Source organism: Aristolochia californica, unplaced genomic scaffold, assembly GCF_029961685.1.
Source record: "Aristolochia californica isolate CCGP_79_NKW_82.1479 unplaced genomic scaffold, dmAriCali1.0.hap1 SCAF_1, whole genome shotgun sequence".
In the NCBI taxonomy this organism is placed as follows: Eukaryota; Viridiplantae; Streptophyta; class Magnoliopsida; order Piperales; family Aristolochiaceae; genus Aristolochia; species Aristolochia californica.
Genome location: NW_027181770.1, coordinates 3276387 through 3291510, shown reverse-complemented (window position 1 = coordinate 3291510; position 15124 = coordinate 3276387). Strand labels below are relative to the sequence as shown.

Genomic DNA, 15124 nt, shown 5'->3' with positions numbered 1-15124 from the left:
AAGTAGCCTTCAGTTCTGGGAAGTTAAAAGACATACCGTTATGTGCTTCTGGAACTTGAAGATCGCGCAAGCAGGCAAATTTCCAGACACTTTCATCCTTTATCAATCGAATAGTTTTACACTCTGAGAATCTGAGATAATTTTTTTAATTTAGGGAACAACCATTCTAGTCTGTGGAGTGCTTCAAATTATGTTTCCTCAGTAGTGGGACCTTTTAAAAGACATGTATTAAAAATCAAAAGACGAACCGGGTAGCAGATGATATCAAGTATCAACCAAAATCAAACTGTACACTATTCATAACGCTTCCACTCCAAAACCTTCTTTAAACATTGATCAACAAACAACATAAAAACAAAGCAGCTAAAATCTGACCCTAATCCCACCTCTTTAGACAAATCCCCCCCGTAGAGACAAATAAGTAAACACGAGCTTCCTCTTATGTATACCAAGCCACCTCCACGCCGCCTTAGCTTTGCGGGCCAGGAGCCGGTTCTCTTCACCCAAGCGGTTTTCCACTGTTCTTTCTTTGGACTCGTACATTATTTTATGTCACGACAGCATGTTTGCTGCCTTGTCTCCTCTCAGCGGCTTCACCGTTTGGTATTATTTCTTCTTTCATCAGGTATTTGTCTACCTGTGCAGCAGCTTGGCGGCCCTCTGATATCGCCCAGACGACCAGTGACTGACCCCGTCGACAGTCTCCTGCAGCAAAAATACCTTCCACGTTTGTAGTAAATCTCCCATATTCGGCCTTGAAATTCGAACGCTGGTCACGTTCCAATCCCAGCTTCTCTGCTACAATCTGCAATTGAAACATTGAAATAAATGTGTGTCAATAAAACCATAAAAGATTTCTTAAAAAAGGAACCGTATTAATAACACTACGCCCAGTAGAGAACACCCCCCAATGCACCAGGGTACAACCTAACCAGCAACCTACAAACTATACCAGACCAATATGAACAAGCTTTTACCAGAAAAGAAGCCCACAATAGATTCATTGACGCAATCACTTCATATTGTACTTCTCTTTATAGACTGGATACCTCATATGTTCATCTAAAAGGAGGTGTTTACGGGCACAAGCACGAGATCATCAAACCATTCACTATTCAGCTGAAAACAGCACCCTTTTTTTTTTTTCACAAGCGAGACATGATAACAAAAGACACAAAGCAAAACCAAACCAAAAGAGTCGAGCATCATCAAGTATAAGAAAAGCTTGCTTACAGATTCAGGGCCTAGGAATCCCATTGCCAAGAAAACGAGGTCTGCCTCAATCAATTCATTTGAACCTTCAACTTCCTTGAACTGAAATCTACCATTAGCATCTTTCTCCCAATGAACCCGAACTACTTCAAGTGCCTTCACATCACCATTTTCATCACCAATAAATCTCTTGGTCAACACCTCGTAAGATCTTGGGTCCTTCCCAAATTTGGCTGCTGCTTCTTGGTGCCCATAGTCCACTCGGAATATACGTGGCCACTAGAAGACAGAACAAAAGAGTTAACAGAAATTAGACAAGACTGTAGATAAGTACAAGAGAATGCAGCTGAGGATGTCAGAGTTGAACCTGTGGCCATGGGTTTCCGGGAGCTCTACTTTGAGGTGGCTCCGGCAATAGTTCCAGATTTACGATGCCACTACACTCGTGCCTGATGGATGTCCCAATGCAGTCTGTTCCAGTGTCACCACCTCCAATTACAACCACTTTCTTCCCCTTTGCAGATATATAATTACCGTCCTGAAGATCACTGTCTAGCAAACTCTTGGTATTTGCATGCAGAAATTCCATAGCGAAATGAATTCCAGAGAGCTCTCGGCCAGGAACAGGGAGATCCCTGCATAATGGTAAACATAGTATGATAAGTGTCATTTTAAAGATCACTAGAAACATAGGTTATCTTCATTTATAACAACATAATGCAACAATTCCAGTATTGCACTTTCTTTTGTTGTACCACAAAAAAATTTTAGTACAACAAGCATAATTTTTTATGCAAGTCTTGCGTACATGTCATGCCCAAGATTTCGATGACCAGATCCTACTCCATAACCTATATTTCCATGACAAGCAACTTTACCTAGGTTTGGTGGCTCCACAAGCCAAGACAATTGAGTCACTCTCTGATCGAAGTCTGTCAAGAGAATACAATGGATCTTTACCAACATTTGCATTAACCACAAATTCAATTCCTTCCTCAGCCATAAGATTGACTCGACGTTGAACAACATCAACCTTGTCTGCCTTCATATTAGGAACTCCATACATCATGAGTCCTCCAATTCGGTCTGCACGTTCATACACAGTGACCAAGTGACCCATTCTATTCAACTGATCTGCAGCTGCCAAACCAGCAGGCCCACTTCCTACTATTGCCACTTTCTTCCTGCACATGCAATGAATGACAAACAACATGATCCAATTTGATACTCTAAAATAAACATGACAAGAAAACAATCAGAAGCCATAATATACTTCCTCCAAGTGCCATTAAATGACCAAAACATATTAACTGGAAGAATAAAAATAACATACCCCGTCCTTTTTACAGGAGGCCGAGGCACCATCCATCCTTCCTCAAAGGCCTTATCAATAATGGAGCACTCTATGCTTTTAATGGAGACCGGATTCTCTATTATGCCAAGAACACAAGAGCCTTCACATGGTGCAGGACAAACTCGGCCAGTGAACTCAGGGAAGTTGTTAGTCTCCAGAAGCCTATCTAATGCTTCACGCCACCTATTCTGGTAAACCAACTCATTGAACTCAGGTATCTTATTCCCCAGAGGACAACCAGAATTCTCCTGCAAGGAAAATAACATCAATGAAATATCTCAATTACCCAACAGAAAAGGTTATAAACAGCCAAAGATAAAATCATGCCTGATGACAGAAGGGAGTCCCACAATCCATGCAACGTGCAGACTGAGTTTTCAACAAAGGCCCTGGCTTCGACTCCTCTGCAACCTCCTTCCAGTCATCTACACGAACAACAGGATCCCTATATGAAACCCCCTCACGTTCATAAGCAACAAAACCCCGATGCTTGATGGCATCGGACACTCTTGTTGGCCTCTTCGGAGGTTCTGTCTCAACAGATTTCTGTGGATTGACAAGAACTTAGTGAGAAGCAAGCCCATAAATGAGCAATCATCCACAAGTTCATCTGGATAGAGGCTTTTTATCAATTTTTATCTGCAAGCATAGAATACACAAATCCAAAGAGATAATGAACTAATCTATACCAGATTTCCATTGCCACTGGCTGCAGCTACCAACTTCTTCAGCTCTTCAAAAGCATCCTTTTCCATCACCTCTGCCTCTTCCTGAGCTTCAGCTTCTTTGATTTCTTGTTCCTCCTTTAGTTTGTTAAGTACACGCTTATAATCCCTTGGAAACACTTTCACGAATTTGGGAAGAAGTTCACTAAAATTAGCAAGAACATCCTTTGCCAAGTCACTATTAGTGTGCCGCTGGTGTTGCTGTATCATCATCCTCAGAGTCATGACATCATCGTGGTCTACTACTTTGTCAAGATCCACCAATTCAAGGTTGCACCTTTGGTGAAACTTCTCGTCCATATCAAGAACATATGCAACACCCCCACTCATCCCTGCAGCAAAGTTTCTTCCAGTTTTCCCAAGTACTACTACAGTACCACCTGTCATGTACTCACAACCATGATCTCCAACCCCTTCAACCACAGCTTTAGCCCCTGAGTTACGCACACAAAACCTCTCAGCAGCAGTTCCATTAAAATACGCCTCCCCTCCAGTTGCTCCATAAAGAGCAACATTACCAATGACTATATTTTCCTTTGGATCAAACTGACTCTTTCTGGAAGGATACACTACAATCTTCCCCCCAGATAATCCCTTGCCTACATAGTCATTGCTGTCCCCTTCTAGTTCAAGAGTGATCCCTGGACAGAGGAATGCACCAAGGCTTTGTCCAGCACTTCCTGTCAGCTTCACATGGATGGTATCTTTAGGTAGCCCATTCATGTGGTATCTCTTCGTCACTTCATGACTTAGCATTGTGCCAACAGCACGATTCACATTGCGAATAGGCATATCTATGTAGACTGGCAGGCCACTTTCCAAGGCAGGTGTGCATGAAGCTATCAATTTTTTATCCAATGCCATGTCCAATCCATGGTCCTGTCTCTGTACACAATATTGAGCTGCATCCGGTCGAATACTGGCAGCAGGTCTCAGTAGAAGGGAGAGGTCAATATTTTCAAGTTTCTCATTATTTTTTATCACTTCTTTATCAATTTCGAGCATATCAGAGCGGCCCACCATCTCATTAATGTTCCTGAAACCAAGCTGAGACATAATCTCTCTGACCTCTTCAGCCAACATAAAGAAGAAATTGATTACATGTTCAGGTTCACCAGCAAACTTCTCACGCAGAATGGGATCTTGAGTCGCAATGCCAACAGGGCAAGTGTTCTTGTGGCATTTTCGCATCATAATGCAGCCAAGGGTTATGAGTGGGGCAGTGCTGAACCCAAACTCTTCAGCACCAAGAAGCGCAGCAATAGCAACATCCCTTCCTGTTTTCAGCTGGCCATCAGTTTGAACAATGGCTCTGCCCCTGAGATCATTGGCCACCAGGGTTTGATGAGTTTCTGCCAGACCAAGCTCCCATGGAAGCCCTGCATTCTTAATTCCTGTCCACCGAGAAGCTCCAGTTCCTCCATCATGACCAGATATCAAGACATGGTCAGCATGGCCTTTAACAACACCACTAGCAATAACTCCAACACCAGCCTCGGAGACAAGTTTCACACTGATTCGGGCTGCTGGATTAGAATTCTATTAAAAAAAAAAAACAGAAAAGTTAAAACAATTCAACATACAGACAAATGCTTATTGCAGCCATTACTACCAAATTATTTTTCAAAATTTTCCTAAAATTCTCTTGATACATGAAGCGCTAAGGTGACTTTTCTCAAGGGAAAACAAGATCCCAAGTACAACTGTATATTGTATAGAGCTATGGCATTAATAATGTCGTAATACGTGGACTACAATTAAATATACCTTTAGATCATGAATTAATTGAGCAAGGTCCTCGATGGAATAAATATCATGATGAGGAGGAGGACTGATAAGTCCCACACCAGCGGTGGAATTGCGTGTGACAGCAATGTCACCTATAACCTTATGGCCCGGAAGTTCTCCTCCTTCACCAGGCTTTGCTCCCTGTATAAAAGTGCAGCAGATGAAATCAGACATAAGCAAATTCAAAAGAAAATGAACTTGCAGTAGACAATAAATCTCACCAAAGGCATGCATCAGTTAAAGGATACAAAGACACACTGAGGTGCTTTGCATACTCAGCAACATCTGTCATGAACATAAATTTATAAAAAAGAGGAACCCTAGTTCCAGAAGGAGCAGAGACCAAAAAATAGGAAAATATACGCACCCTAAAGCATGTCCCTTGGTATCAAACATTAAAAAAGAAAATGTCTTGCATCTAGAATATACCTGAGCCATCTTTATTTGGAGCTCATCAGCATTTGTAAGGTAATAACTGGAAACTCCAAATCTCCCACTTGCAACTTGCTTAATTGAGCTCCTTTTTGGATTCATTGAACCATCCGGAAGAGGTTCCATACGAGATGGCTGCTCTCCACCTTCACCTGCAGAACAAACTCAAAAAAGATAAACAAATGATGGAACAGAATCAGTAACCATTTAATCTACAATCACTAACATCGTACCAGTATTAGATTTTCCTCCCAACTTGTTCATTGCAATAGCAAGACTGGTGTGTGCTTCCAATGAGATAGACCCATAGCTCATTGCTCCAGTACAGAACCGCTTCACAATCTCACTCGCAGGGTCCACTTCATCCAGAGGAATTTTTTCTGCTACTTCTTTGAATTTCAACATACCCCGCAAGTTGCAGCTTTTATTTAGCTCTTGTATTCTCCTAGAATATTCTTTATATGCAGCAGCACTGTTTTCTCTAGCTGCCTCCTGCAGCTTCGCAATAGCAAGGGGGTCATTCAGATGAATTTCACCACCTTTCCTCCAGTGGTAGACCCCAGGGTTTGGCAATGCCATTGCCTCTGCACTTCCAGGAGGCAAAACTCTGCTGGGGAATGCAAGCTCATGCAGCCGGAGTGCATCCTCTGCAAGCATCTCAAACGTTGCACCCTCAACCCTACTAGGTGTTCCATTAAAACATCTCTGCACAACCTCAGAGGAAAGACCAAGAGCCTCAAATATTTGAGCACCTTTATATGAAGCCAAGGTTGATATCCCCATTTTGGCCAGAACTTTCATCATCCCATAATTACTTGCTTTGAAGTACTTCTTGACAAGGTCAACCTTAGTATGGAACTGGCCATCAGCTTTGGGAGGTATCTTACCATCAATCTGGAGTCGCCAAATGGCTTCAATGGCCAAGTATGGGCAGATTGCATCAGCACCGAATCCCACCAAAGTACAGAAATGATGCACTTCACGTGGTTCAGCTGATTCAACTATCAACCCAATTCGAGTACGTTCAAGCTTTGAGACAAGATGCTGATGGACTGCACCCACTGCCAAAAGGGAGCTAACTGCGACACGCTTCTCAGAGAAATCTGCAGGAAGTAAAGAATAGATTAGGAGCTATAAGAAGATACCAAAAGCAGGTGAAAGACTGGCATGACCTGCAGATATAGATATTTTATATCTTATCACGAATATATCACAGGCTTCACAAGAAGAGAGGTAAAAAAATATCCTCCCTTGGCCTCTCCACTGGAAATTATAAATGTCCAAAATGAAGTTAATGGGAAGATTCTCCAGAACTGCATCCCAGAAGCAGTTTATGAGATTATAAATATTTTCAGAAATTACTCACCTCTGTCAGATAACACCAGTGTTGTATAACCTTCACTAATAGCCATACGTGCCTCGGCACAAAGCCTATCCAGAGTTTCCTCCAAACCCTTTCGGCCTCGCTCTTTGGAGTAAGTGATGTCCAGAACTTTGCTTCGCCAACCTCGGTAGTTCATTCCTTTAATGGCCTCCATTTCTTCAGTAGAAAGTAGAGGCCCCTTCAGAGACAGCCTGTGGCACTGCTCTTCGGTTGTTTCTGTCAGGTCCCCTTCTGGACCTATCATGCATTCCATCGAAGTGACAATTTTTTCTCGAATTGGATCAATAGGAGGATTTGTTACTTGAGCAAACATCTGCTTAAAATATTCGAATGTCAATTTCTCCCTAGTTGACATGACAGCCAGTGGAGTATCATTGCCCATCGACCCAAGAGCCTCAGTTCCATCTTTTGCCATGGGCAACAATAGCATCTCCAATGCTTCCACAGTATAACTGCACAAAAAGACTCCCATTATCTGTCTTATTTTTAAAAGGTAAGCAACAGACGTAACAGTAAACAGGAAAGCCTACAAACCCAAAAGCCTTCAATGGTGCCAACAGGCCATGAATTCCCATGTTTTCCACATCATCATTGTCGTCATAAACCTGTAGGCCAATGTACAGAGTCACCAAAATAGGAATCAACATAGATAACCACCAGAAAGAATTAAGAATGTGCAATCTTACTTACAGAGATAGTTCCAGATATAGTAGGGGGAAGTCTCTGATTCTCTGGAACAGAGGCAACAATGTCCTTGAGGTCTATTTTTTGCCTCTCGAGCCATTCCCCATACGGTCTTGCTAATGAATATTGTTTTTTCAGGGCCTCATCATCGACAACACTATGATTGTCAAAATCAACCAACAGCATCATTCCAGGATTGAGCCTTCCCTTCCTTTGCACATCTTCAGGAGCAATATCAACAACACCAACTTCACTAGCCATGATAACACGACCACTATGGGTAATATAAAAGCGACCTGGACGAAGCCCATTCCGATCCAATGTTGCTCCAAGATAGCGGCCATCAGTAACTGCAGTATTATTTTCCAAAATTCCTCAACATTCACCATAAAATTCAATCCACGGTAAAAAAAACATAAGTCAAACATAAAACTGATCTAGTGTTTACATGAAATAAGAGCAGGCCCATCCCACGGTTCCAGAAGAGCTGAGAAGTATTCATAGAGGCTTTTTCTCTTAGGATCCATATTCTTATCGTTTTGCCAGGCCTCAGGAATCATCATCATAACAGCTTCAGGAAGACTTCTACCAGCTCGAACCAGAAGCTCAAGAACACCATCAAAAGCTCCTAAACAGTTGCATATCTTCAATTTAGAATTATATACCCAAAAAGAATTACATAGAAGGGATTATAATAAAAAGACTTAAAGAAAAGTTAAGCAGAAACGCAGTGTCTGGTGCTGATCAAACCTGAGTCTGATGAGCTTGCATCCACAATGGGTAGAAGTTTCTTCATCTCATTCTTAGACAAACCCAATTCCTTGCACTTCAAAAGACCCTCACGTGCTTTCATCCTAGACATTGTCGTGCCAAAGAAATTTATGTTTCCAGTTGATTGGCATCCAAATAAATTGGTTTTAAGGAGATGTCAAGAATTTAAAATACCAGTTCACATTTCCACGAAGTGTATTGATCTCTCCGTTGTGGCCCAAAACCCGCATAGGTTGAGCACGGTCCCAGCTGGGGAAAGTGTTAGTAGAAAACCGAGAATGAACCTGCAGATGTCAGACAGCCAAGAAAAATGAGGTCACAGGGTTCCATCAAACTCATTAGCAAGCCAAAAGCCAAAGGACAAACAGAAGAAAAGAATCCTGCTAAAGGAACCTAAATTCTAAATGCTTGCCAATTTTTCAGTGCCAATACAAGTATCTTGGGAACCCTAAGCTACCTTGACCAAATACAAGTTCCCTTCCACCTCCAAATTGGAAGTCTCATCGTCAATTAACGACCATACAGAGGAGCACTGCATCAAGTTTTCTGCAACATGGTTGACTCCGTATCAAGGTTTATAGCCATCTTACCCAAGGCACCAATCACCCAAATCCAAATCGTAATAAAAAAGTACAAGAACCTAAGCATTCACCGAAGCTTTAACACCTCCGTTACCAGTTTGTTAGTCCCCATGCTGTCCACTGTTAGGGTAAGTGTGTTTTGGGGGGGAAAGAAAATAGGCAGGTGGGAAATATATTTACCAGGGCCATATAACTCGTAAAACTTTCATGACCAAGATCTGCATAATAATAGTTCCTCAACTGATCTGGTTTTAGTTGGCCTTTGTAAACAACAGTCCTGCGACAATAGAAGGGCAATAACCAATTAACAAGAGGTCGAATCACTGATAAATGTGTTAAACATGCTAGAGGTCCTTTATGAAGATTAAAGGCTTCCTTGCACTTCCCACATAAATCAAGTGCAACATTTTGCCTTCAATTTAGATGAATTGCATTTGACAAATAGCCCCACACCATACTCTTTTCTTTAATTTTGTGAATACTTTACAACCAATTACTCAAAAAACAAAAAAACTTTACAACCAAATTCATAATTCAGATAGCAAAGCGTTATTTAGATGAATAAGTAAAATTTCATCAATGCTCATTCACAGCTAATGTCTAGTAGAATATAAAAGATAATATAAATAAATCTAGAAAAACACAAAATTTTTCCATAAACAAATATATTATTAACCGCAAAATCAAGGTAGAAAATGAGGACAGAGACAACGGAAATAAACAGATAAATCCATAATCCAAAAGTAGAATGTGATTTCCATTGCAGGCTGCAATATATAGTGCGAATACACAACTTGCTAAGAAAAAAAATGGAAGTGGAAAACTAAAACAGCAGAACATGAAACAGCATTTAAAAAAAGTAAGGTAGTATGAAAATAAACCTTGAAGACAGAGAACAAATATAGAAGTCTCTCACTCCACCATGTTGAAGGTTTAGAGCAGCTCTAATTGCAACCATAGAAACCCTCCTGAGTATGTACATCTAGAAAATTGGTAGGCAAACAGCAAGAAGGGAAAAAAATTAATAATAAACTAAATACGCTGATTCTAAAGAAGCATTCAAATTCAAAAAACATTGTTAAATCTAGAAATGTGATCCCCAACCTGTTTCTCAAAGTCAACATTTGACCTTGAACTTCGAGTGAGGAAAACTTGTTCGATAACAGGCTCTGTTTGTAGGGCCGATTTGCCTAAGTCAGAATTGTTTGTTGGTACTGAACGCCAACCAAGCACAGTATGACCCAATGACTCAGCAACCTGTGTATGGTTCAGAAGTGAAGCAATTAATTACTACAAATACAGCACATCCAAACCCTATGGGTAAATTAACCAAGTTGGAGAAGAAAAATATACCGAAAGAGCAACAGAAAATAGCAGGAAATGATAATATTTAAAAAAAAAAAAACTATTAGAAAGAAAGAAGCACTGAAGAAGATAAAATCTTGAAAGAGTAATATCCAGAAACAGTTCAGCAATCACCTTGTTAAACACTATTTTGCTCTCTTCACGGCGAGTCTGTGATGTAGGCAAGAAGAACATGCCTACAGCATACTCTCCAGGAGCTGGTAATTCAAATCCGACATTCTTCGTCACCTGGAAAAGTAACGTAAGACACTTCAAATGTCAACGTCACCTTTTAAAAGCTACAGATTTTCAAAGAATCATTACAGAGCATTAAACAAACCTCACGGAAGAAGTCACCAGGAAGAGCCACAAGAATTCCAGCACCATCACCAGTGTTTGTTTCGCAGCCACATGCACCTCTATGGGACATTCGAACTAACATTTCTATAGCATCTACCACCTGCAAAACAATGGCAAATAAGGTACACGGAGGAAAGAAAAACACATAGCTGCACAATTTTGAAAGAAAAGTGAAGATGCTAGAAGTGCGATATCAAAGATAGAGAGAAACATTTAAAAAGGAAATTATTTTTGCGAAATGACGAAATTCAAATCTAAATGGAACTTACAGTCTTCCTTCGGCAGTCACCAGAGAGCTCTGCAATGAACCCAACTCCGCAAGAATCCTTGTCAAATGATGGATCATACAAACCCAGAGGCTTCTCCGGAACCTGCGAGAGCGCCATGGATGGAACCACGATTCTGAGTTTCGGAGAGCGACCAGGACCATCAGATCTCCAAAGATGTCTCTTCTCTTGACACGATGAACCCAATTTGGTTCCAAAGAACTTGTTCTCGGCGGAAATAGGATCATGTCGCCTCGGAGCAGAGGGACATACTACTCCGCTTCTCCGACAAGCCAAAGGAAGGATGATCCTTCGATTATTGGCAGAAGGGCACAAAAGTGAATCATTTCGAAGGGGAAGAGCGGAACCTGGAAGAGCTGCCATCATTTGATTGTCAGGAGGAAAGTAGAGATATTTGTCTTTATAATTTATTCTGATTCTAGAAGACGGAAAAGCTCGCTTCTCTTTTTTATTTATCGGATGTCACCAAAGCCAAGTTTCAGATGATCTTATAAACGATTTCTGACGTAAGATCAACACAACTCAGGACTAGATACAATGTCTCCGCACAAGTTCAAGTCCCACCCTTCAGACCCCGACAATCACTGTACTAATTCGGTATGCTGCGTATTCAAACCAGTAAATCAGCAATCCGGATCTTTCCTTCAACATCTCAAACTACAACTGTTCCCTTCACCAAGGCTTCCAGCCGCCGCGTCCCAAACCCCAACCCTAAAGACAACAGAAACTTTCGGCCGAACAGATCGCGGAAACAAGCGAAAACGTATGAACGCACAGAAAATCACAAACTCTGATCCACTTGGAAGCACAAAGTCACCGGCAACACAAAAAGATCTGAACCGGATCGACAAGAAAACCGAGAGTTTAGAAACAGATTAATCAATTTTCAATGCCCCGGCCAGTTTTCAAACAAAGAAAACGGGAAGTAGTCGAACTCGGAGAAGCACGAAGTAAGAACTGTGAACGAAACACGGACTTTGCGGCTTCAAATAGCAGAAGCAAGTCGCGCGACGCAGATGAAAGGGAGAAACCGAAAACTGCTTCTCCGCTCTCCTGACGACGACGACCTCCCGACCGACGACCTCCGCCTCCGCCTCCGCCTCAGTTGCTCATTTCCCCCGGCCCTCGTGTCTTTATTTATAGAAAAATGAAAGCAAACAGAGATAAAGCTCGCTTGCTCGCCCTAGCTCGCCTTCAACAACCCAAAAAAGAGGGGCCCACAAAGCTTCTTTCAAATGACGTGACAACTCGGATTTACTGTCGACGGACACGTGGATTTTCACTCTATGCGGCACGAGACAGCCGCTCATGGCGGGACCCGCTAACTAACGACGCCCCGAGCCTATAGCCGCCTGTAGCCTCGGCTCCGAGCCTCCGTGACTCGTGCTATATTAATCTCAAGGATTTCAAAGGAGACCCTGCTCTGGATAAGGATCAAAGAGAACGTATTAGCGACAAACGCTCCTTTAAGAATAAAGATTTACCGTGAGCTAATTAACAGAATTCCGAATTTTCTTCGACGAATCGGATTTTTCTCAAAAATTTTGGACTCTGCATGAAAAAAAAAAGGTATTTCAGGTTGAATCGCGATGGAGTTACTATTCTTGTCGGTCCCTTTTGGTCTGGTTGGGGAAGTTTATCGTTTAGCGGTTGCAGGTTTCTGCTCTCTGGGTCGTTTATCTGTTGCTCACCTTCTTTTTGTTTTCTGAGCAGTTGAGAGATTGCAGTCATGGTACGCTAAGGTGAGCTTCAATACGAGTCAGCAAAAGATCAGAAAAAAATTTGAAGGTCAAGATCACTGTGTGTTATTTTTCTGGGGGAGGAACAGTGTTGTTAATCAGGTACACTTCACTTTCAAGCTGACGAAATGAGCAGATCTAATGAACAAGTCTTGTTAACAACAACCGGAAGTAGACTGGAGAGCGGTTTGGTGGATCAACTGGGTTCTCGATTACGTAAAATTTAACGTCAGGGATGGCGTCACAGAGAGCTTTACATGAATGGAAAAGAAATCAAAACATCCATTGTTTCTTCATAACAAACTAAAAATAATAATAAAGAAGGATTTCGAGTTTTCGCAGCCAACTGATATGAGAAAAGCAGATGTTGGAATTCGCCGCTCGCAGTTTATGCGGCCAACCGTAACAGAGATTCCTGATTCTTTCTTCCTTCCCTTCTTGGTAACACCGCCTTCTTCCCTGCCACGACCGATAAGCTCTACTGCTTCCCGTCCGCTCTCCTTATCGGATCATTTTACATCATTAATCAATTAAAATTCAAGACGCAGCAAATAATAGTCATTTCCTCTTTCTTTTTCTTCTTGGGATCGAAATATTGAAATGGAAACCGTATCCAGTATTTTGCTTCCGCGAAACAGTTAACAGTTGAAGTCTCCTCCCGCTCGAAAACGATGGCGGGCTGGTTGCAGAGGGGTCGTAGGTGAGGTGTCATATCCGTGGTGACGTAAGGGAAGGGAGAGGGCTGCATCTGAGCATCTTTGTCGCTTGAACGATAAGTACGGAGAGGTGAGAGCTACGAGAGACTGAACGGGTGGAATCGGAGAAGACGATTTGTTTGGCTGGAGCGCCATTCGCGAGTTGGAACTTCCATCACGGCGTCACGGTATTGTCTCGCTCAATCAGTATCAGTCACGCGACGTCAAACCTGAAAAAGCGCATACCAATCCCTACTGCATTTCGTTGAGTATCTTCTTCCGTTTCCTTCGTCTCTCTACAGAAAAAAACAAAAAAAAACAAAAAACGATCCCAGTCCTGCCAATGGAGTTTCCGATCAAGAGTTCACCATTTGGAACACCCAGAAACCCAACTGTTCCAAGCAAATGAGGTTACCCACTTACCCTTCATGACCCAGAAAGACAGAAACATGGAAGATGGAGGATCCGACAGTCAACTTCGTGATCCAACTGCAAGTTGCTTACAGTCAAGTCTGCTTTCACCACCTATGATCTAAAAGCACCATTACTACCAGCATGGATGGGCAAGAAGAATAAAGACAACCAATAGCTCTGACCCCATTTGGCTCCCAGTGATCATCGTCTTAAAGCCTGAGTGGTCCTCCATGACTCCAACCTTCAGTACCCACCAAATTCTTCCTGTTTTTTTTTTTAAAAAAAACTTCTCTTCTTCTTCCATAGATAAACACACAGAAAAGGAAGATGTCAATCATAATCAAACACGAATCTTGTCACCATCTTTCTTCAAAAATTCTGGTTTTTGTCCTAAAATTCCAATAACTTGTTACATTACATTTGTCCTGGGGCGCACAAAAGCAAACAAGCCACCAATTCGGATCAGTTCTTGCCCATTTGAAGAAGACAGCTTCATCTTCTTCATTAAGACAACGACACCCGATCAGACAGTGTAAAAAGGGTCGGTGAGCGATGCTATTTCGAGCAGAAAATGAACGCAACCTAAGTAATAATTCTTTCGCATCGGTATATACCAAATCCAACATCAAATGAACATTCCATTGAGAAATCAAGACAATGAGAACCAAAATCAAAAGCATAACAGTGCACGAATATACAACTAAAACGATAAAATTAGATGCCCGGGAAATTAAAAAGCCTCACAAAAGTGTCAGAGGCACGTATAATTTGATCCACGAAGAACACGCTAATGGGTTCTTTCCTTTTTCCCTTTCCCTGCAGAAGACCGAATCTCTATCCTTTCCGGGTTTATTAGGTCCAAAGTGGGCAGTATAGTCTTCCTCTTTTTCCTGCGTTCCACTGTCGGTGATCCGCAGAGTCGAAAATCCGCCATGGTTGTTGATGTGATCGCCGTTACCGAATCTTTACTTTTTACCCACCCAGTCGCACCCACAATCATAGAGGATTTTAGAAGAACCAGGTGGAGGGCTTCAACCTTCGCCACGTTAAAAGACGAACGCAATCGGAGCAGAAAACCGGAAACTCTAAGCTTTTTGCCGGAAGAATGTGTGATTCACGTTTCATACCAGTAAAAGCAACCGATTGGAAGCGCATAAATGATACTGCTAATAATGTGAAATGATCGACAGAGGCGGCCGCTTTGAAATGACACGATTAAGGTAAGGTCTTAATGTTTTCATTAGTTTGACGCCTGGAAAAAAAGTTGAAGGAAAGTAGATTTGACCATTGGTGATCCAAGAACCAATAATTAAAATTAGCAGTTTAGAGTAAAAAAAAAAAAAAATCTGGACTC

The 15124-nt window shown here is 41.8% G+C and overlaps 1 protein-coding gene across 2 annotated transcripts; it reads right to left on the bottom strand.

Moving 5' to 3' along the window:
• Positions 1-228: 228 nt before the first annotated feature.
• Positions 229-12055, bottom strand: LOC137942584 (glutamate synthase [NADH], amyloplastic). Of its 2 annotated transcripts, XM_068788290.1 has the most exons (22): positions 10905-12055; positions 10616-10735; positions 10411-10524; positions 10036-10188; positions 9813-9913; positions 9112-9208; positions 8525-8634; positions 8330-8433; positions 8028-8207; positions 7586-7929; positions 7430-7500; positions 6878-7347; positions 5745-6614; positions 5509-5663; positions 5059-5220; positions 3256-4830; positions 2894-3112; positions 2546-2814; positions 2091-2396; positions 1580-1847; positions 1234-1491; positions 229-805 (listed from the first exon to the last, which is right to left on the bottom strand). In XM_068788290.1, exons 1-22 carry the CDS (start codon positions 11286-11288, stop codon positions 548-550), a joined length of 6588 nt encoding a protein of 2195 aa, XP_068644391.1. In that variant the 5' UTR covers positions 11289-12055; the 3' UTR covers positions 229-547. The 2 variants fall into 2 exon arrangements, with proteins under 2 accessions (XP_068644391.1, XP_068644399.1); XM_068788298.1 differs by lacking the exons at positions 9112-9208; positions 9813-9913; positions 10036-10188; ... (1 more) ...; positions 10616-10735; positions 10905-12055 and adding an exon at positions 8808-9063.
• Positions 12056-15124: the final 3069 nt, after the last annotated feature.